The 15,103-nt window shown below is 42.5% G+C and overlaps 1 protein-coding gene across 1 annotated transcript; it reads left to right on the top strand.

Annotated features, from left to right (window-relative positions):
• Positions 1-10,816: 10,816 nt before the first annotated feature.
• On the top strand, positions 10,817-11,638 carry LOC123347844 (olfactory receptor 1020-like). The gene has a single exon (XM_044985034.1). It carries the CDS (start codon positions 10,817-10,819, stop codon positions 11,636-11,638), a length of 822 nt encoding a protein of 273 aa, XP_044840969.1.
• The last annotated feature ends 3,465 nt before the right edge of the window (positions 11,639-15,103 follow it).

The raw sequence follows: 15,103 nt of genomic DNA on the forward strand, positions 1-15,103 counted from the left end.
AATTATGAAAAACAATTAGAACATAAAGCACGAATAAAGCAGAATAAATATTCAACCAATTAGCTTTAAAAATCCAAAGAGCAAACTGAAATGAGGATTTATATTCTCTTACAGAGTCAAGTAATTAATACGTTGCAAACTTTGTAAGAAACAAGAAATATAGCAATTTTTTCACCCAACCAGCCCACTCTTACATCCAGTCTTGTACCCTATGTCTAACAGTAGCCATGAGCAGATGCTAGAAGTCAGTGTGTAAGATCACCAAATGGACAGCTGTGCTGTAACATACATATATGGAAAATTTCTCTAACCTCAAGCCTGTTACTTGTTGGCCTGTCTCCTGAAGTATGAGAGCTTTGTAAATTTTCAATCTTAGCTAGTGTAACCGTGGGCATCCTTTTTATCCACATGGATGGACAACCCCTTGTTTGAGTGCTACTAATTTCTTTGCATCAGCGGTGTGACAGCTCGCATAGACCTACCTCTGCTTTTCTGCTCCAGTTAATGCTGACTGGTGTCTGCTCAGCAGAGGTGCTGGAACTAGCGGGTGTGGGGGTGGGGGGGCTGCAGCCCCTCCCACCTGGCTTGAAGGGGTTTCCATTATATACAGGGTTTACAGCTTGGTTCAATGGCTCTCAGCACCCTCACTGTACAAATTGTTCCAGCACCCCTGCTGCTGAGGCTAGCTCTCAGGCACAATCCCGCCTCACCCCATGGATACATACTCATGTGATTAGCCCAAACCCTTGCCTGTGCCACCAGGGTTATTTTTAGGCAATTTGTTGACAGACAATGAATTCCCATGGGCTACTTCATTCAGAAGAAGTTAATATATTTTTAAAAGCCCTTCCAAACCCATAGATTTTCAAAGAAACTCTGGGCTAGATTTGCAAGGGCCCGGCAATCAAAACTGGGGCCAGATTTTCAACAGGGCTCGGTAGCTTCCTCACTGAAAACAGGGGATCCAAAAGGACTTTGAACGTGTAGCTGTTTTCACCCCACCCCTAAAAAGGGCAACTTTCCCTTTTTCAAGCAGCTCTGATACATGCACTTTGCCGCCCAAGTGCTCCTAGCGGCCACTCTGCTCTCTGCCCATCCACGGGGGTAGTGCACTGTGGCTTGTATCTGCCCAGTGCTCCCTGGACCCTGGACACTGGCCACTCTCCTGTCTCATTCTCCCACCAGGCTCCTTATTCTCCAGAGCCCTGCACAGGTGTCTACGGGGTGAAGAAGGAAACACTCCAGCAAACCACCCAGGCTGAGTAGGCTCCTGTCGCTCAGTCTTTCCTTTCAGGGCCTGGGGAAGCAGCAGGAGCTGGCAGAGAGGGAGGGGGCAGGAGGGGGCTCCAAGTTCCTGGATCTTTGCTCTGTCACATCCATGCAGTGCGGGAGGGTCTGTTCCTTACATTCTCCCTAGCTCAGGGAAAGCTCCGTGCATCTTAGCTGCCTCTCTGCTTAACTGCTTAACTTCTGTATGGATGTGGCCACGCAGAATTAACCAAAGAGAAGAGACGCTGTCCTACAGCACTGAGAACTAGAGTCACCGAGGTCCTGTCCCACTGGTTGGGGAGCAAATGGTTTACAATCTACCCCCAGGATGATCAGTGCCACAGAAAAGATGGCGAACCTGAATCTGACCAGAGCCCTGCCCAAAGGAAATATCCCCATCAGACACACACACGGCTCACTCATAGTCTTCTGGGTCAGAAGGGTCCATGATGATAATGTAGTCTGACCTCCTGCACACTGGAGGCCATAGAACCTCACCCACCCACTCCAGTAACAGACCCTAACCTCTGGCTGAGTTACTGACATCCTCAAATCATGGTTTAAAGACTTCAAGTTACAGAGAACCCACCATTTACACTAGTTCAAACCTGCAAGTGCTCCATGCTTCAGAGAAGGTGAAACCCTCCCAGGGTCTCTGCCAATCTGAATCAGGGGAAAATTCCTTCCTGGCCACTCTCAGCTCCCCACAGACTGACCAGGGGAACCCTGAGTATCTTGCCCCCGGTTGCACCCTGCAACCCATCTGATAGGGGACTGGAACTGCAAGCCAAGTCTCTGCTGTGTCCCTGGGCTCTGGAGTAGCCATAACTCACTGCTCCCAGCCCCTCTCTACAGCTTTGCAGCACAGCAATATCAGGAGGTGCTCTGAGAACTATCAAGGGGAGAATCAGAAGTGAGACAGAGCAGGAACTGTGCTGTGAATGTGCATGCTATAGTGACAGACAAGGCTGCCGTTTCCTGGTCTGCATTGATTTTCCATGTACCGTTAATGCCTCTTAAAATTTACTGAAAGCCCCCACCTGCCACTGTAGGGGATAGCAAAAATGAAACGTCTCTATTTAGCTAAGCAATAATCCCAACAGTAAAAAAAAAAAAAAAGCAGCCCAGATCCTGAAGTCCAGTCTCAGGCAAAGCTCCCATTGATCTTGCTCAGTGGAAGTTTTACTGGAGAAAACACTGGGCAAATGAGTTAGAGCATCAGGATTTGCCCAAAAGATTGCAGCACTTACTTTTAATCCTGACCGTGAAGTGGCAACCGCTCCTCAGAAGCGTACTAGGCTTGGGGAGATGGAGCTGGTTTTCACTGTCTCTCTGCTTTCCTCTGTTCCTTCACAGGGTCTGCCTCCATCTGCTGAGATGTCTCCATGCACTCAGAGGGACACCTGGTTTCTGCTGCTCTGCTTGACTGCATGCATTACACCAAGACAGCTGCTTTTAATGGTCACTTTTAAGTGATGGTGATTTGGGGAATTAGTTATATGTGCCTGTTAAATCAGTGTAATGCAGTGGGCGTTCCATTCTCCCTTTTTACCAGCTCCCCCTGGGGAATGAGAAGTAAACAGGTATCTATTGGGTTTCCGGGGGAAGTAAACAGGTAGTAAGGCACTTAATTCCCCCTAATTTGTGGGGGAGTTGAGTGCCTAAATATCTTTAAAAACCTGGCAGTGAGTTAGAAAATCTTCCTATGGAGCTAGGAGGACTAAGGGATGAGCATTTAAGAGAAATCTGTGATTATCTGGTCAGTTCTGGGCTCGGTTATAGTAATAATATTGCAAAAAGCCAATTAATTTGAATGAAATTAGGGCTGTGAAGTGATTAAAAAACTTAATCATGATTAATCACATGATTTCAAAAATTAATCATGCAACTAAAACAATTAATCATGATTAATCATGCAATTAATCGCACTGTTAAACAATAATAGAATACAATTTATTTAAATATTTTGGATGGTTTCTATGTTTCCAAATATATTGATTTCAGTTACAACACAGAATACAAAGTGTACATTGTTCACTTTATATTTATTTTTTATTACAAATATTTGCACTGTAAAAAAAACCAAAGCTTTTAATAGTATTTTTAATTCACCTAATACAAGTACTGTAATGCAATCTCTTTGTCATGAAAGTTGAACTTACAAATGTAAAATTATGGACCAAATTTAAAAAACAACAAAAATAAACAAACAAACAAAAGAAACCACCTGCATTCAAAAATAAAACAATGAAAACGAGTCCTCGGAGTCCGTTTTCTTGTTTGGAAAATTGCTCAGATCAAGAAGTTTATTTACATTTGCAGGAGTTAATGCTGCCCATCACAATGTCACCTGAATGTGAGAACAGGCGTTCCCATGGCACTATTGTAGGTGGTGTTGCAAGGTATTTACATGCCAGATGCACTAAAGATTCATATGCCCCCTTCATGCTTCAGCCGCCATTCCAAAGGACATGCACCCATGCTGATTCTGCTTGATAAGAATCCAAACAGTGCGGACCAGCGCGTGTTCATTTTCATCATCTGAGTCAGATGCCACCAGTAGAAGGTTAATTTTCTTTTTTTGGTGGTTCGGGTTCTGTAATTTCTTCATCAGCACATTACTATTTTAAGACTTCAAAAAAACATGCTCCACACCACGTCCCTCTCAGATTTTGAAAGGCATTTCAAATTCTTGAACCTTGGGTTTTGTGCTTTAGCTATCTTTTGACATCTCACATTGGTACCATATTTGCGTTTTGTCAAATCTGCAGTGAAACTGTTCTTAAAATGAACATGTGCTGAGTCATCATCTTAGACTACTATAACATGAAATATATGGCAGAATGTGAATACAGAAGAGCTGGAGACATACAATTCTCCCCCAAGGAATTCAGTCACAAATTTAATTAACACATTTTTTTAATGATTGTTCTCAGTATGGACACATGTCTTCTGGAATGGTGGTTGAAGTATGAAGGGACATATGAATGTTTAGCATATCTGGCATGTAAATACCGTGCAATGATGGCTACAAAAGTCCCATGTGAATGCCTATTCTCACTTTCTGGTGACATTGTAAATAAGACATGGGCAATATTATCTACCGTAAATGTAAACAATCTTGTTTGTCTTAGCGACTGGCTGAACAAGAAGTAGGACTGAGTGGACTTGTAGCCTCTAAAGTTTAACATTGTATTGTTTTTGAGTGCAGTTATGTAACCAAAAAAATCTACATTTGTAAGCTGTATTTTCACGATAAAGAGATTGCACTACAGTACTTATATGAGGTGAATTGAAAAATACTTTGTCTTTTGTTTATAATTTTACATTATAATAATATAAAGTGAACAGTGTACACTTTATGTTCTGTGTTGTAAATGAAATCACTATATTTGAAAATGTAGAAAAACATCTAAAATATTTAACAAGTTTCAATTGGTATTCTATTGATTAACAGTGATTAAAAGTGTGATTAATTGTGATTAGTTCTTTTTTAATCACAATTTTTGAGTTAATTGTGTGAGTTAAATGTGATTAATCTACAGTCCTAAACAAAATGTATCAAAAACCATTTAAATTGTCAAAAGCAGGAGGAATTAGAAGGTCAGGGATTGTCTGCCTTCCAGCATCCGAAAGATAAGATTGAACCCCTCACTGCTATGTATTGGAACCATGCCCTAAAGGTTATCCGATCTGGGTTGTTTTAGATAAGTGTGGGGAGCAAATTCAAAAGCTGAGGCAGGATTTAGCAAACCTAGATCATCCCTGGCAGGTGTTTGTGCAACCTGTTCTAAAAACCTCCAGTGATGGGGATTCCACACCCTCCCTAAGTAACCAGTTCCAGAGTTTAACTATCCTAAGAGTTAGAAAGATTTTTCCTAATACACCTCTACCTCGATATAACACTGTACTCAGGAGCCAAGGAGAAGTGTTATAGGTGAAACCGCATTATATCAAACTTGATTTGATCCCCTGGAGTGCACAGACCCCCCGACCCCCGGAGCGCTGCTTTATCTACCACGTTATATCCAAATCTGTGTTATATTGGGTGGTGTTATAATGGGGAGAAGTGTACCTAATCTAAATCTCCCTTGTTTCAAATTTAGCTGATTACTTCTTGTCCTACTCTTGGTAGAAAGAAAGAAAAAAGGAAGGAAAGAAAAAGAAGAGTTGGTTAATTCTGAGTGGCCACATCCATACAGAAGTTAAGCAGTTTAACTACAACTGGTTTTAAAAACAGTTTAACTAAAGATGCATTTTTAAACTGTTTTAGTTAGCCCCCTGGGTGAGCATTTGTATCAATTTAAACCTGGAATATCATTTTAGTTTGTGCCTGTAAATTTACCAGTCTAATCTCAGGGCGAACATTACATCATGGTCCAAAGGACTGGTGATTTAACTCATTAAGCACCTTTTTCCTGTGGATCTTAAAAGCACAGAGTAAATATTAAGACTTATCATCTATCTATCTATCTAATCTGTCCTACATACTGCCATATCCCCTACCACCATATTTGATGAGGGTCAGATGTTAATACTCTATTGATGTTCAGAAATGCCTAATTACACCCGTTCTTCCATTGATTTCAAAGGGATAACTCTCAGAGTGCAGTCCTATACAGTGTGAATAGCATACTGGGTATCTAGAGAACCTGTCTCAAGAAGTTATTTTGAGGTGGATATCTGTCCCCATATTCTATGGTAGGGGTGTAGCTCATGTTGTTTTAGGGAATGGGACTGTGTGGAGGTGTGGTATTGGCTGCCTGAAATACAACATGACTCCGAGGCAGAGAATTGCCATCTGAAGCTGGGTAAGGCAAAGCCAACACTGATCTGGATAAAATTGATCTAGACATATGATTCAGATCACATGGCGTTGGCTTGTTGTGAGTATATGTGTGACAGGGTGGATTAGCTCATTCTGCCTGGGTTTCCGCTTCTTCACTGAGTGTGAGGTAGATTTGGGAGCTTTCTGAAAAGCTGGTGCTCTGTTGTAGAATGTCGAAGAAGCACGCTGAGCTGCTTTAGTCATAATGATACAGAAAGGATTAATGAATAGAGCTGGTCAAAAAAAATCCACTAAACCTGTTTTGTGACGGAAAGCTGGTTTTTGGCTAAATGAAAATTGTCATGGAAACTGTCTGGTTTTGACTTTTTCTCAAGAATTCTGAAAATCAAAACATTTTCAATTTTCTCGGGAAGGGGGGCGGGATTTCCCCCCACTAGCTCTAGCATTTGTTCCCTACAATCTTTGATGGAGATGTTTAAGCACTTTTGTTTTAGCCCACAACATACATCATATAAACATACACAGAATGTATAATTGCATGGAAAAGAGCTTGTTTCTGCATCAAAATGCTTTGTAGAGGGGCCTGTCCAGCTATCATCAAAAATTTTTGGAAGGTACCTGTCAAAATGCCATATAACTACCACACCAGCATGTATGTAGCGAGTAGTCATCTATACTGTTGGGCCTGTTTCTCATTTACACTCAGGTCACTTGAAACCATTCTGGGGGTGTTAGGGGGCATTACAATAGGAGAAGATTCTGTTTATGGTATAAAGGGGAATCACTATAAATGCGAATCAGGATTCTTATGCATTGGCCTCACTTCTCAGATTCTCATATTGGTATTTTGCATTGTTCAAGACGAAAATGTGTGTCTATTGGTCTGTTGCTGCTATTCATATCACCTAATAACCAAAAATAATACACTGCATCGTCCAAAGAATATGCCACATTTGCTGAGGTCAGGATTCCTGGGTTTGATTCCTGCCTCTTAAACTGATGTCTTGTGTGGTGTTGGGCAAATCACTTCCCCTTCCAGTGTCTCAGTTTCCCCACCTTTACATGCCTGTGAGAAGTGCTTTGGAAATTCTGGACTGAAACTGTATTGGTCAGAACAAGTATGTAAGTGACGATGTGTATTTCTATGTGACAGACCTACAAAATGGTTGTGGCACAGAGCTTCACAATGCCTAACTTTTAGATGCCTCCAAAATACCTGGAACAACAATTGGATCCATAAAAGCTGAATTAGCTACCCAGGCTCCCTACGCAGTGTATGGGGAGAGAACAGAATTCACAAAAGCCAGCATGATAGTCAAGGAGCTGTCTCAGTTGGACAAATGACCTAAGTCATCCTTTCAGAAAATTTAGTGCCTAAGGCTATGTCTACACTACAGTCTATGTCGGCATAATTTATGTTGCTCAGGGGTGTGAATATTCCATAGCTTCTGCTGCTCACAGAGGTGTTTTTTTATGCTGATGTGAGAGCTCTCTGCCGTCGGCTTAGAGGGTCTTCACCAGAGGCACTGCAGAAAGGCGCCTTTCTCTGCTTATGAGAATGAGTTTGGCATCAGCCTAACTCCACACAAAATGGCTGGGGAAGGTATTGAGCACAAGGAGCCCCGTGTTTAGGGTACTCCTCTGTAACATAATAGATCCAGGTTCATTTTCCACGTATGCAAAGCTAGGCAAAAGGATTTGAACAGGGATTTGCCACTTCTCAGGAGAGCACCCCAAGCAGAAGACCTAGAGTGATTTTCACTTCTTTTTCTGGACCATTTAACATTTAATTAAAATGAAAGAACTTCAGTAGGAGACCTGGATAGACAGAGTATCGTCTAGTCCAGCTACTCCGCTGATACATGGGGATCCCCTCCTCATCAGTCAGAGAGGGGAATTGAATCAGGATCTCTCACAGATGGGTGAGTACCATCACTGCTGGCTTAAAAGTTATTAAAAGAAAGGTCAGCTGCTTCCTCCTCCACTTTGTGTGTAGGTAGCCATGCTCTGAAAACACCTACTGGATTAGACCCAAAGGTAAAGTATCTTCCCCCAGTTTGAGAATTGTGTTAGAACTTAGGCATGGAGTAGGTGTCAGGACAACTAGAGTCAGCAGTGCCCGTGTACAGAGGCTGAAATGTAGGTTCCTAAGGAACTTTTACAGTGGACACTTAGGCACAGAGTGATGTTAGGTGCCTAATGGGTTGGGCAGAAGCCAAAGAGGAGTTTTCTCGATCACTTGGTGCTTAAATATGGAACTTGGGTGCCTAAAATTGGGATTTGTAACCTAAGTCCCTTCTGTGGTTCTGGGCTTTAGACTATTAGAACAAAAGAGCTTTCAATATAGGGTAGACCATGGTACATCTTACCCAGTATCCTGTCTCTAAGCGTGGCCCATATCGGAGCTCCAGGGATAGTGCAGTTGCAATGATCCACCGCTGTCTTCCACTCCAGCTTCTGGCATCAGAGGTTTAGAGTTGCTCCTTCATGAGGTTACATGCCTGACCATCTTTGCCAATAGCCATTTATGGACCTGTAGTCACGGAACTTATCCAGTTCTTTTCTGAACCCACTTACATCTCTGGCCATCACAATATCCCATGACAATGAATTTCAGAGGTATTCTGGGTGGAAAAGTATTTCCTTTGATTTGTAATAAGCCAGATAGCTATTAATTTAATCAGGTGACCCTGTTTTTTTTTATCATGTTACAGGGTAAATAACACTTCTCCATTCACTTTTCCTACACCACTCATGATTTTATAGGCCTCTATCATATCCCCCCTTAGTAAGATGAACAACCCCAATCTTTAGTTTTTCCTTCGATGGAAGCCAATCCATACCTTTGATCATCTCCATGGCCCTTCTCTGAACCTTTTTGATTTCCATTTTATCCTTTATGGGATAGACCAGCCAGAACTGGACCCAGTATTCAAGGTATCTTTTGGCACATACGCACACAAGTCAAGACAAAAAAGGAGATACCCTGGAGGTTTCAATGGGGATTGCACTGGACTTGATGTTTACACTGCTTTAACAAGCAACACAGATTCAATTCTTCCATGATGGCAAGTTTAAGCAGCCTCAAGGGAGATGCAAACAGCAGCCAGAACCAGGATGAGGCTGCTGTCTCCTATAAACCATGTAAGAATCCAGAGCAGCCAGCACTAAGGTTCTGTGTAATATACACAGCAGAGTGCATCCAGCAGGAAAGCAAGAGCAGCTGCAGGAAAATGACCGTGTCCTTGCAGAGAGAGTGAGAGTGCATGAGACACAGAAGGGCATAGAGCAATGGTGAAATCCAGGTCCTGATTCCCAGACCCAGTTACCACTGATGGAGATGTCCCATTTCATGCTGGGGATTAAAGGTAAATCTGATCATTCTTGGGTGAAACCCTGAGGATTTTAGGGAGAAAAGGCTGCACCGTAGGGAAGAAGAGCAGCTTGAAATGTCTCTCTGATAAACAATATGCTTGTGCATTTACCGCTCTGTATTATTCCTTATTCTCCCCTTGATATATGTAATATTGCTGAACCCAGAAACTACAGAGAGTGGATGTGAGTAACACAAAACAGAATTTGCGAATAGTTCCCTGCCAACACACTCACACACATGAGCTGCGTTACAAGATGCAGTTGGGGATGGAATGTGTGCCAGAGTTTGTTGGAGAGTCACTTAGGGGATAAGAGTGAGAGGGATCTGTGGAGTCTGCTCAGGGAGTTCTTCTTCCCCACTGTGCTGTTGATCAGTGTCACTGTGTAGTCTCAGGCACTAGCATGATGCCATCACATTCACGTCCCTCTCTGGGGAAGCTCGTGAGTGACCCTCACCACCATCGCAACACGTTTAGCTGTCAGAGTTGGCAAGGAACTCAACATGAGCTCCCTGTGTGCTGCTGGGACAGAAAGGGTTAATGGGATCCTGTGCTGTATAAACTGAGAAGTGGTGAGTAGAAGTAGGAAGGTGATGTAACCCATCTTAGGCATTTGAGACCAAACAGTATCCAGTCATTTTCTGTGTCCACTTTTTAAAAAGGACATTGAAAAACTGGAGTGGGGGGGCAAGAAAAAGTCATAATAATATAGGGGCAGTAACGGAGAAAATGCCTTACAATGAGAGTGAAGGAAATGAAACATCATTATTTATCAGGAAGAAGATTGAGATGTGACTTGCTTACAGATGATGAGCACCTTCATGGGAAGAAAATACCAGGGCTAAAGGGCTCTTTAATCCAGCAGAAAAAGTCAAAACAAAAACCAGAAAAAATCATTTGAGGAATAAGGCACACATTATGAATGGGGAAGGTGGCTCACCATTGGAACAAAGTGCTGAGGGAAGTTGTGGATTAGTAACCTCCTGACATCTTCAAAATTAAGACTGGCAGTCATTCTGCAGGATTTGCTCTCATGCACCATGGGTATGCTTTCCATACTTAAACCATTGTCCACTACCCCAAGCTCCGTGAAAGCTTATAAATCACGCTCTTCTTACACACATTGAACTTTTCTAGAATCAAATAGCTGGGAATTTACTGTGTTTGATTGCACAGTAAAGTTTTTCAGTACTAACGACATTTTATCCGTCACTAGATAATCTCACCGAAAACAGAGGAAGAGACAACCTACATGCATGTCATGGAGAAAGGAGAAGGGAAAAATGAAACATATATCACAGAATTCATCCTCCTGGGATTTGGGAATCACGCTGAACTGCAGCCCCTTCTCTTCCTGCTGTTTCTAGTGATCTACATTGTGACCATGGCTGGGAACATCCTCATCATTGCACTAGTTGTGACTGATCGGCACCTTCACACCCCCATGTACTTCTTTCTGGGGAACTTGTCCTGCTTGGAGACCAGCTTCACCTCCACCATCCTGCCCAGGGTGTTGGCCAGTCTCCTGACTGGGGACAGAAACATTTCTGTTACTGGCTGTATCACTCAATTTCATTTCCTTGGTCTTTTTGTGGGAGTTGAATGTTATCTCTTAGCACTTATGTCCTATGACCGGTACTTAGCAATATGCAAACCACTACACTACACAGCTCTTATGAATAGCAAAATCTGCCTGCAGTTAGCAGCTGTGTCCTGGATGAGTGGATTTATGATAATTACCATAGTTACATGTTTAATGTCACAGTTACATTTCTGTGGCCCCAATGAAATTAAACATTTCCTTTGTGATTTCACCCCAGTGACTAAACTCTCCTGCAGTGACACCAGCCTGATCACACTCGTGACATTTATATTGTCTTCCATATACATGCTGCCCCTGTTTCTATTAACCCTGGCATCCTACATTTGTATCATCTCCACCATCCTGAGAATCCCGTCCACTACCGGGAAGAGAAAGGCATTTTCCACTTGCTCCTCTCACCTCATTGTGCTGACAATCTACTATGGGACCCTAATCATTGTCTATATGTTTCCAGACACTGACACACTTAGAGACCTCAACAAAGTGTTCTCTCTCTTCTACACAGTCCTAACTCCCCTGGTCAATCCCCTCATCTACAGCCTGAGAAACAAAGAGGTCAAGGCAGCCCTGAGAAAGTCATCAGCAAATGTATGGAGCTTATAGAAATTGAGAAGTAGTGATTGATATGGCAATGAATGAATCTGGAAGAAATAGAAAGGGAGTTAGCATTTAGGCTGTCCCTAGCTCATGACAATGGGAGCTTTGTTGGGGAGCATGAAGACATGCTAATTTGGCGGATGTCTGCATTCCCGTTTTGTAAGATTTGATGCTTGCTTCTCCTCTAGCTGGAATCTTAACTTTCCTGTTCTCTGCATTCAAGTGGAATTCAAGGTTTTATTTAATTATTTTGTTTGCATCTTTGCTCTGAGTTGGGAAAAGTCTAGTTTTTACATTGCCATGTTCATGAATACCTACAGGTGGATTTGGATTATTAAAGTATTTAGTCTCTCCCCTTGATATCAAGTGTCCTATACAATTTTAGATTTGGGTAGATTGCACTGGTCTTCATAATTTTTGTTTCTTATACATGTTGTCATGAAATGTTTAGTGGTGTGTAAGATCCTAAATGCATTCCTAGATATTGAAATAGAAGAATTAATTGATATGAATGATTTCTGGTGAGACATCTCTTTACCCTAAAGAACACCTCAATGTCAGGGAAAAAAATAATAAATATGTGGAGAAACTGCTAATTAATTCTGCATTTCAAAATTGAATTTGGAAAAAGCACCTAAATGACTAAAGTTCCCAAGTACCAATGATTTTCAAAATTATTTGAATTTGTAAGGGACAGATTTTGAAAGGTTCTAAAGATGCAGATAAGAGTCTAGGTGTATATATAAATGTGGCCAGGCCTTAAACTCCTGGGCCATGTCCACAACGGGCATTACAAAAGGGAAGATTCCCTGGAGGTTTGGGTGGGGATTGCAATGGCCTTGATTTAATACCCTCCATGAGAGCTATCGACCAATGATCATTATCAGCAATAACAAAGGAGAGACCAATAACAGCCAGGGTGAGTTGCTGTTCCCTGTAGTCCATGTAAGAATCGAGAGAAGGCAGCACTAAAGTTGGTTGTGATATATCCAAGCGTGTGCATCAAGTGAGAAAGCAAGAGCAGTGCAGCCCAGCAGCAAACTATAGGTGTCTTTGCAGAGTGAATGGGATTGTCTGAGACGCTGAGGAGAGCAGAGCGATGGTGGAATACGGATCCCGATTCCAACACCTAGCCACCATCAATCATACAGAGGATTAATGGTAAATCTGACCAATCCTGGATCACATACTAGGGATCTGAAAGAGAAACTCCTGCTATATTGGGAAGCAGAACAGGCTGAACTGCCTGTATAGTACACAGTTGCTTGTGCATTTCAGTGATATATCATTCTGCATTGTCCCCTTGCTATGGCTTAACACTTCTCTGAATATCATTGAACTGAGATCCTCCAGCGAGGGGCTTTCATTTCTGCAGCAGGGTCCTCCCACAGTTCCACCCCAGCAAATTCAAACACAAGATCTGGGTTATGTTGTGGATTGGGGATGGAATGTGTCCCCAGGTTTGTTAGAGAGTCACTGATGTGATAACAATGAGAGGGATCTGTGGACTTTGTTCGTGTTATTCCCTTTGTGAACTGAGTGGAGTCATCTTCCCATCTGTCCTTTTGGTCAGTGTCACTGTTTAGTCCCAGGCACTAGCATGATGCCATCACATTTTTGTCCCTCTCTGGGAAAGCTCGTTTCTGTGATCCTCACCACCATCACAGCACGCTTGGGGGTCAGAGTGGACAAGTAACACCACATAAGCTCCAGATGTGATACTGTGGAGCAAAGGACTAATGGGATCCTACAATGTATAAATAGAGGAGAGAGGAATAGGAGTATGAACATGATCTGACCTCTATTAGGCATTGTCGAGACAGAATTGCATCCAGTCCTGGTCTATGTGCGCATTTAGAAAAGGATGTTGAACAATTGGAGAGGGTGTAGAAAAGTGCCACAAAGATGTAGGGGGGGGCGGAGCAAAGAGGTGCTGGAGAAAATGTCTTCCAGTGAGAGCAAAGGAGCTCAAACTATTAAATGTATAAGAAAGACGTTAGAAAGGTGACTTGACTACAGTGGATTCATAGATTCCTGGGGAGAACATATCAGATACTAAAAGGCCCTTGAATGCAGCAGTGAATGAAAAAACAAGTATGATTGGCTGGAAGCTGAAGCCAGACATATTCAATTTAGATATAAGGCACAAATGACATGATGATTCATGGGGGTGATTATCCACTCAAATAAAGCAGCAAAGGAGGGGGTGGGTTCTCCACCTTCGATGTCTTAAAAAATCACTACTGGCTGCATTTCTGCAGGATTTGCATTCACTTTCACTGGGGAGGCTGCTCCTTCTTGGAACTTCCTCCAGTTTCCCCAGCACGGCACTTGGTAGTGAGAAGCCCATGCTTCCCCTTCTCTTGGGTGGGATCCTGAGATACCACCATTCTCTGAATCGCCACATTAACAGCCCTTTGGTGCCAGCTGTGTTACCCCAGCAGGTCTAACTGGAGTTTGGCCTTGCTATAGATTTCCCTCCCTCAGCCGGTGATGGAATGAGCTTGCAGGTCGAGTCCTCCATAGATACAAAATTTGTATCTGCATCTCATCTGCAAAAATGACCCACGGATACAAAGCAGATGTCTGCAGATTTGCACAGCTTTAGATATAAAATTTGGATCTGCTTCCATCCATGATTCGCAGAACTGGTCCTCAGATATCCGCATTCACATCTGCAGGTGTAGATATCTCTGGATATAAAGCAGATATCCACAGACATGCAGTGCTGTATTTGCAGGACATAGGAAGAGCTTCCTCAAACCAAAGTGGCATGTATTTGCCCAAGGGAACACAGCATTGAGGAAAATGGATTAAAACAACAGAGTCCTAAATATCTCTTGTTTTACCTGTGCTTAACTCGTCTATCCATAGCTCAGGTTCTTCCAGATCGCACTTCTGAGTCTGAGGGATAGTTGAAACCCTGAATACCCTCTCTCTGTGTCTCACAGGGAATCCTTTACTTGGATAGTTTCTTTTAATCTCTCTTTTCTCAGCCTTGGTAAACAACTGTGTAACCCTGCTGGCTACTGACATGGTCACAGTGTGTGTGCTTTGCCTTTCCTGACTGGTTCCTCTAACTACCCCTTTTGATCTCACCCACATAGCAAGCAATCCATCATTCTTTAAAATACACAGCTAGGCACTTTACTGATACACAATAATGCAGATATATCCCACTTTGTCACATATGGTTTACATAACCACAAGGTATTGGGGGGAAATTCAGGGTGAGTTGGGAAGTGTTATGGTTCCTTGCATACAGGAGTCAGATTAGATGATGCCAGTAGTCCTTTCTGCTTTAGTTTAACCAGCAATTAATTCAGGGAAGTCCTGTGACATGCAAGATACACTCCTCTCTGGCCTTTAGATCTATGTATCTGTGAATTAAAGAAGCTGGGGGCAGAAAAGTGATAACTGTTGTGTATTTGGTTGTCATGGTTTTTGTTGCTATGGCAACTGAGTTAGATT

The sequence above is a fragment of the Mauremys mutica genome, chromosome 13, assembly GCF_020497125.1.
Source record: "Mauremys mutica isolate MM-2020 ecotype Southern chromosome 13, ASM2049712v1, whole genome shotgun sequence".
NCBI classification, from domain to species: domain Eukaryota; kingdom Metazoa; phylum Chordata; order Testudines; family Geoemydidae; genus Mauremys; species Mauremys mutica.